At 49.6% G+C, this 7,900-nt stretch overlaps 1 protein-coding gene and 1 long non-coding RNA gene across 3 annotated transcripts; both read left to right on the top strand.

Moving 5' to 3' along the window:
• Positions 1-843: 843 nt before the first annotated feature.
• LOC147209908 (uncharacterized) lies at positions 844-3,198 on the top strand. Of its 2 annotated transcripts, XR_015101186.1 has the most exons (3): positions 844-1,024; positions 1,936-2,053; positions 2,136-3,198. It is a non-coding gene; the product is annotated as an uncharacterized LOC147209908 (long non-coding RNA). The 2 variants fall into 2 exon arrangements; XR_015101182.1 differs by having other exon boundaries at positions 1,936-3,198.
• A 1,636-nt stretch (positions 3,199-4,834) lies between these two features.
• Positions 4,835-7,866, top strand: hsd17b10 (hydroxysteroid (17-beta) dehydrogenase 10). Its single transcript, XM_086113208.1, has 6 exons — positions 4,835-4,980; positions 5,680-5,844; positions 6,005-6,169; positions 6,452-6,580; positions 7,199-7,307; positions 7,541-7,866. Exons 1-6 carry the CDS (start codon positions 4,957-4,959, stop codon positions 7,729-7,731), a joined length of 783 nt encoding a protein of 260 aa, XP_085969334.1. The 5' UTR covers positions 4,835-4,956; the 3' UTR covers positions 7,732-7,866.
• Positions 7,867-7,900: the final 34 nt, after the last annotated feature.

The following is a 7,900-nucleotide window of genomic DNA, read 5'->3' as shown; positions in this document are numbered from 1 at the left end:
ACAGGTACAATGCCCATATTGGTAATTTGCAGATTGAGGAAAACAAATTCACACAAAAATACACAGGAGATAAGCTGCTTGACCGTTTTCACGAGTTTCCAACCCCCCCGGACAGCCCCCTCAAGTCTGCCCATTCTTTTTGACTGCTTGTCAGAAATTCAGCCAGGCTTCTTTTTTTTTTCTCCTTTTGTTTTGGAGACTCGTATCGGGAAAATCCTTGTAGGCGTCCGGTTTCAACTGAAGGGAGTAAAAGTTAGAGGTCGTTTGAAAAAAAAAAAAACAAGTACAGTACGGCTCTCAAATCCAGGATTGAAGTACTGTATTTGGTTAATTGCTACAACTGTAATGTGTGAGGCTGTTGGCAGAAAGTGTTGCATTTTGACGGCATATCCATTAAAATACGAGTTTTATTTGACCGTAGATTTAAAACCATTTTTTTCACATGAAAGCGGTACTTCAGGACGAATCTACGATTAGAAATGATCTTTGAAGTCTCGTCGCCGAGAGCTTCAAATCTCGTGAAATTTCCCAGCCTGCTTGCAGAATCACTGGGGTATGTTTTTTTTTCCTCTGAAAGGAAGATTCTGGATGAAATGTATGGCTGTTTTAGCAAAAAATAATAATGCCGAATGTACAAAGACTTAAAAACTGGCATACTGTAATGAGCGTGGACCTCAGAGATTAGAGACTACAGAGTATGTACTGTATTAGAACGAGGTTAAATATCATCAGGCAAGAAAATACAGTACAGTACTGTAGTATAGTCATCCCACGTACTCATTTCAGACGGTGGCGCTAATGTACCAGCGGTTGTTTGCCAAGCGCCAAAAGAATGTAGAAGAAGAAGCCTAAACACCAGGATGGCGAGCGACAATGACAGTCGGAATTGAAATGGAAAGCGAACAAGCTGTCTACTTTTTTGTTTCTTGTCACCTTGATTAGGCTTCCCTTAGCATGCGAAGACCTGTTTTTTCCATGAAGGAATAGCCGCGGCTTGGCTCGCTCATTGCGCGGCGGACTTGGGGTAAGCACCGACCGCTGTTAGCTGTCAGCTAGCCGCTCGACAAACGCACGTTCACGGACGCGTGAAGCCGTTTTGCCGTTAAAAGCTCATCGACAGCTTGGCGGGCTGCTTTCAAGATCGTTAACTTGCTCCAAGGCTCAAATGGCGATCGGGTTCGCATTTCGCCTTCCTTCACCCGACGACGAATCAAGAGGCAACATGTTTCCTTGGCATCAAAACATAACGACAGCACTGAGAGGTGTATCTCTGACGTTGCCACTCTCCCTCCGCGGATACTCCGAAAAGGCAATTGATGAAAATAGTAATAAAAAAATAGAGATGCAAGGGGTGGGGGTGGGGGTCGACAATGTACCGAAGAATAAAAAACAAAGACCTTCGTGTTGGGTTGTGCGCACCATCGGGCACCAAGACCGAGGTTATTGGGAGTCGAGAACAAGACAGACGGCATCAAAAAGAACCATGACAGGGTCGAACCGTTAGTGTTTAATGAAAATGATCTTTGAAATACAAGTGACAGCTGTTAACAGAGTGTGCAAGGGTTTTTTTTTCTCCAACGACATTTTTGATTAAAAAAGATCCCCGCGTCGATTTAAAATAAATAGTTAAAAACACCAAATGGCGTTTAAGAAACATGAGAGACTGCAGCCATCTGTGGCCAAATTATGCACGGTGTGGTCTCGTCTGCTCAAATCCTTCAGTCACAACACCGGCAAAGTTGTCTTTTTCCCTGTCGCATATGTTTTGGCATTGCTAAAAGAGTAAACCTCACGAGAGTCGATTTAGAAATGAGCAAGTTATCAAATTGAATTGAATACAACTTTATTGTCAAAATGTTATGACTTAATTTCAATGCCAATATTTTGATGCAAACGGTTCGTGACTTTTTTTCCCCCCATCTCCCTACTCCACAGGCTTGGCAAGATCCCCGTTTCCCCGCTTGAGAATGACGGCGTCCCTCACAAAGGCTGCAAGGGCACGTCGGTCATTTGGTTTCCCGGACAACGGCGGTGGGGCTGTCTGTGGGATGAGGTAGTAGTTTGTATAGTTTTAGGATCACACCAGATCTGGGAGATGACTATACAGCCTACTGTCTTCCTCACGGCAACCAAAGCGTCCCGTTGATGTGACAAGAGGCCACCCGCGAATCCGGCACATCGACCACGGCGGGAGGGCCCTTCCGTGCCCGTGCCAACTTTGAGGACGTTAATCGGTGTTTGTGGCTGCGCTGTACTCAGGTGAACTTCATCTGGGGCAGCTCGCATGTGAAACACGCATGCTCCTTTTCTCACTTTGCTTCGCTTTCAGGGTGCAACATAAACGTTCAGTATAGGAATGCTGTTGCAGAGGTGGCAAAATTATTCACACTCTCAAGTAGAAGCACAGATAGTTGTCTCAGAAAATAAGAATCAAGTCCCGATTCAACTCCTGCCCTCAAAGGCAAACCAAAACCAAGATGTCCAAACCTGGTATTTCAAATGCGCACATTTTCCGCATTAGCTTGCCGTTTGTTTCTGTGCACCAAGTATTTATTCTTCGAAATATGTTTAGAACATGGGGTCTACTCGCTTGCGGTGACAATTCTGCGGTTTAATTCTTACTCCGTGGGCGCGATATGAATCAGTGCTGCCACTTATCGAAATCCTTGCTTTTAAAATAAATGCGGGCTTTAGTTCCCCTTGAAGAAGTCCTCGGAAATGTCAAAATTCCATACTATCTAAAACCCATGTTGACAACATGGCACAAATGGTTGGGAGAGGGGGCGTCTTTACACACTAAATAGTTCCCCTCTTTTATTAACTGACTGAGTGCTTGATTGTTATTTTTTTTTAGACTGGCACTAGACAACACTGACCACAAATCATCACATCACAAATCACTGCATCAAAGGATTCTCTTAGAAAGGCATTGGGAGGGAGAACAAAGTACTCCCCGTACCCCCCCCCCCCCCCCCCCCAAAAAAAACTATAGAGTTGAAGCCAAAAGTTGTCTGAAAGATGATGTTCGGATAGACTGGAGCCTTGTATTCCAGAGAGCTTCAGTCTGAATCATTTGACTCGGAATGACAAGTAAACCCGGCTCGTCGGCGGCTCGGCTTCCAGATGGCCATGAAGAAAGAGACGTCAGCCTCAATGTCTTTTTCTTTTGTGCTAAATAAAGGCTTGGGTTGAAAGGTCTTTGTGCCGTGTCAATGGCATTTCCGTTCTTCTGCCTTCGCTTGACCGTTGGCCAGGGGCGGTTCTGGATCAATTTCACTGAGGGGGCCGGGCTGGGGCCAGGGGTTTTGATGGGGGGGCACATTCAACCCAGGGCTAAAAAGACAGATTCGAAATCTTATTTGACTTTTTATTTCTTCAGACTTTGAAATTGTAGTCATAACATTACAGTGATGAGAAAAAAAACAGTATTAGGAGGGCTAAAATGTCTGCAAGCGTAACAATACGTCTGTTGAGAATATGGGGATGATATGGTACCAGCCTGCCCGGGACAAAAATTGCAAATACACTGAAGCACACACACACACACACACACACGCAAATAGCACTCGTGTCGTGGTAATTTCCTTCTCTGCGGACTGCTTCTCATTTTCCCGCTCATTTTTAAATTGCGCAGCGCACTAAAGGGTCAGACTAGAATGTTAAATCACGCCTTTTGGTTCCACCTTTCGCGTCGGCGACTCGGCACGACTGCGTAATCTGCGCTCGGAGGGGGGGCCAGAATCGGTGCTACAGGGGCACTGCCCCCCCCCCAGAACCGCCACTGCCGTTGGCAATTTCAGCAGTCTCACACTTGTTTTCATCACCCAGGTCACTTCAAACTGCTCAGGTCTTATGTGGACAAATTTGCTATTCAAAATGAATCAGCAACAGTATATTTTTCGATTTTTTTTTTTTTGTAAAGCAATGTGATAAAAACATTTATTAGTGGTTCGGCTCATTCTGAAAACCCCCCAACGCTTGAAGTAGCATTTGAACAGTGCCGCTTTATTTTTATCTCGCACTGCTAGCGATGGCACCCATCAACTAGAAGCTGACCCAAACCGTGTGCGGCACTGACTCGTATCTGATGGGACAAACAATGAAGCCCTTGCGGCTTAAGCCGGAGGGCGGCCAATTTGAGTTGCAGGCAGTTTCTACTGAAAAGGCTTATCGGTGCGTGTTTTCGCTGGCAAAACACGATGGGAGTTATGAGAGCCTCTTTAAGAGCGACGTTGTGAATCAGGACTTGCATAGGTCAGGTGGGCGTTGTGTTTTCCTGACGGGCTTTGCTTTCATTTTATTGGTGATGCTTTTAGAACACGATACCTTGGAGGAGAAAAATTCTAGTGACTTTCTTAGAGATGAAATGTACCTGTGGTGATCCTCTCGTTGGTGCAACCGGACGTCACACGCTGTGGGCATTTTTTTTTGTCATAAAGATAAGAAATACGCAGAAATCAATGTCTTCAAGTTGGGCGCACTTGGCCGGAGGCGGCGTAAGATGGCCGCCGGTGGCTTCACTTCTCGCTATGGTGCCGCTCCCGGGTGGGGAAACTCAAACCCTGTTTCAGACAGCATTTTTGGGACTGATTACAGAACCATGTTCCCATTTAGCCAAATGGCGAAAGAGTAAGGCCTCCTCCTCAGAAAGTAGTCATGACGTTCAAATGTGGAAAATAAGCCAAGAGGTTGGTTAATGATATTCTTCATTTTTCTTTTTTTGAAAGTGAAAACGCCAAATTCGCTTTTGGACTTTAACACACATTATTTGTTCATTCGTTTTGTTCGCCCACTGTAAACTAATTACTTTGAAATGAAACGTTTGCGGCGTGTCATTTCAGATTTTAATTACGGCAACTTTAAAAAAAAAAGTCGTCAGAGTTGACGTTTCGTGACGCTCGTGTCCCAGACGCGTTCCTTGCTCGCTCGTGACGTCACGGCCGCCTGCAATCCAACATGGCGAACATCCGGTGTGTGAAGGTGAGTAAAGGAGAGGGGTGAAAAAGCAAAGAAAGCTTTGTCATGCTCCGTCGCGCACGTATCAAAGTTGCCCGTGTGTCAAACACCAGATGGTGTTCCGTCGCTCGTCTCGCGTGCTGCGCGGCCGCGGGCTCGGCGGGCTAACATGTTGACGCTAGCCTGATGTTGTCACAAGCGCTTTCCATTCAACCCAAACTCCTTAAGGTGCCCGCAAGTATGCCTCCGTCGCTGCAGAGCTGGCGCGACGTCGCTCTTGTCTCGTTGGAGTCAGTGTGTTGGCGTGAAATTCAAAAAGACACGAGCCTTGGAACTTGGTCAGAGTTCAGTGTTGGGTAATTTGGTGAATTTGATGCAAAATGAAGCAATTCCTTCCGGTTCGCGTCTCGAGCGGAGCCCCGCGTGTGTATGCGTGTCTTCTTTTGGAATGTGGGAAAAAAAAAAACGACAGCGTCGCGAAACTGATGGAGCGCAGCATAGCTCGTAACCTGGATCCATAAGACACAAAAAGGACTTTGCCAGTCTCCTGAATCGTTTGTGTTCTGATAGGACCCCCCCCCCCCTTTTTTTTTTTTTTAATTTAATTTAAGCCGGCGTGGGCGGCAACGGCCTCCGTAGCGGTCGGTTGAGTATTTGAAGCTTTCGCACCCGGGGACCATTGTAATACGAATGCCGAATGGCTTCCTTTCCCCGCGGTCTCAGGGCATGGTGGGCCTGGTGACGGGCGGGGCGTCGGGCCTGGGCCGGGCCACGGTGGAGCGCCTGGTGCGCAGCGGAGCGTCCGCCGTCATCGTGGACCTGCCGTCGTCCGAAGGGCCGACGCTGGCGGCCGCCCTGGGAGACCGATGCGCCTTCGCTGCGGCGGATGCAAGTACACCGATGACTCGCCGCGACACTTTCCCCGGCCCTAAATAATCTCGCCGCCGCCCTCCATTTCCACGGCAAGGGTCTTGAGTCGCGAGCGTCTTTTGCTTTGAGAGCGCAAAGGAGGTTCCGCGCGTGACGCGTCCCCGGTCTCGTCCCGCAGGTGACGTCGGAGGCGGACGTGCGGTCGGCCGTGAACTTGGCGCGAGACAAGTTTGGCAAATTGGACCTGGCCGTCAACTGCGCGGGCATCGCTGTCGCCGTCAAAACGTACAACTTCAAGAAGGAGCTCCCCCACAGCTTGGACGACTTCCAGCGCGTCATCAATGTGAGAGCTTTGCGCCCGATTTCCCCTTTCGGCGTCCACCTCCAATCAAAAGGAAAGACGTTTGTTCAATCAAGCCTTCGTTCGGGGGAGGGGGGGGGTCTTGTTCCCTTTCCGGAAAACATCAACTCGGATCGCTTTCACACTCTTGTCTTCGAGCGGGAACTTTTAGCAACGTCACAGAAAGAGTGACGATCTAATTCTCCTTTTGTAATTGAACTGAAAAGGGAGGGGGGGGGGGGGGGGTGGGAGTCGATTGTGACGGCCTTTGACTGTGCGCTGCAGGTGAACATCGCAGGAACCTTCAATGTGATTCGTCTGGCGGTGGGAGCCATGGCCAAAAACGAGCCGGACGCAGACGGCCAGCGGGGCTGCATCGTCAACACCGCCAGCGTGGCCGCCTTTGACGGGCAGGTGAGCCGCGGCGGGGGGGTCCGCTTCCGATCCGTCGGCGCCGGGCTCGCCCGCGCTCTGCTGCGTGTTTTAAGGCCGGCCGTTTTTTGCCTCGGGGTGACCGCGGGGCGTCGGCTCGGAACGGCCCCTTCAACCGGCGGACGGCGCGGCGGGGAAACCTTTTTCAAATCGGATGAGGGCTCCTGGGAAAAAAAAAGAGTTTCTTGCATGAGGAAAGACTAAAATGTCATCAAAGTTGAACTGAATTATTTCTCACTATCTTTCCATGAGCCTTTTATTTTGTCTGCTCCCCCGGGCAAGCTCTTCTCCTAAAAAGTGAATCCTCCCCAATGAGCTCGTACAGGCTGACAAAATGAGCGCCACCTTTCAGATGGTGTCAAAAAACGGCACAAATTATTGGTGGTAAAAAAACAGAGCCGTAGAGTATCTCATGCGTTTGTTTTTTTGTTCCACCTGAATGTATTTGTTGTGGAATCGTTTGAAAAGCTCACTCCTCGCTTTTGCAAATGAATCTTGGCGGCCACTCGGCACATTGCCATCAGGGCCCGCAAAGGTTTGTCGGAAGATGAAGAAGAAGAAGACCGGGCGGCATTGAAATGTTTTTTGTGTCGCGTGCAGGTTGGCCAGGCGGCGTACTCGGCGTCCAAAGGGGGCATCGTTGGAATGACCCTTCCCATCGCGAGGGATCTGGCCCCGATGGGCATCAGGGTGGTCACCGTCGCGCCGGGTAGGTTGCCCCGCATCACGTTGCGCAAAGCTCCCGGAATGGCAACAATCCTTCAAGAGGAAAGCGGCATGAAAGCACTTGGTCCCGCGCTATTATGTCAGAATCGCTCCCGGGGCTCATTTCCAGTTTTTTTGATGATGGGCTCCAACCTACGCAGAAGAGCGAAGGTGCTTTTTTTTTTTTTGTTTGTTTGTTTGTTTCCGGAGCGTCACGCGTGAATTTGCCGCCCCCAGGTCTGTTCTCCACCCCGCTGCTGGCCGGGCTGCCGGAGAAGGTGCGCTCTTTCCTGGCTCGCCAGGTGCCCTTCCCCTCGCGCCTGGGCGACCCGGCCGAGTTTGCCCACCTGGTGACGGCGCTGGCCGAGAACCCCATGATCAACGGCGAGGTCATTCGGCTGGACGGCGCCATTCGCATGCAGCCCTGAGTCCGCCGCGGTGCCTCTTCGTGGCGAGAAGCCCGACTTTGGCCGCCGGACCGTCCCGTTTGCAAAGTTTTCAGCGCGCGGCAGTACTGTCCGGTTGTTTGATCAACCGCTTGGAAAATAAAGCTCCAAACGGGACGGAGTCTTGCTTTTTCAAATTGTCGACCACGAA

The sequence above is a fragment of the Hippocampus guttulatus genome, chromosome 1 (genome assembly GCF_054856545.1).
Source record: "Hippocampus guttulatus isolate MCC_2025c chromosome 1, RoL_Hgut_1.0, whole genome shotgun sequence".
Lineage (NCBI taxonomy): Eukaryota > Metazoa > Chordata > Actinopteri > Syngnathiformes > Syngnathidae > Hippocampus > Hippocampus guttulatus.
Note: the sequence above shows the minus strand (reverse complement) of the source record. Positions and strands in the feature narration are given on the sequence as shown.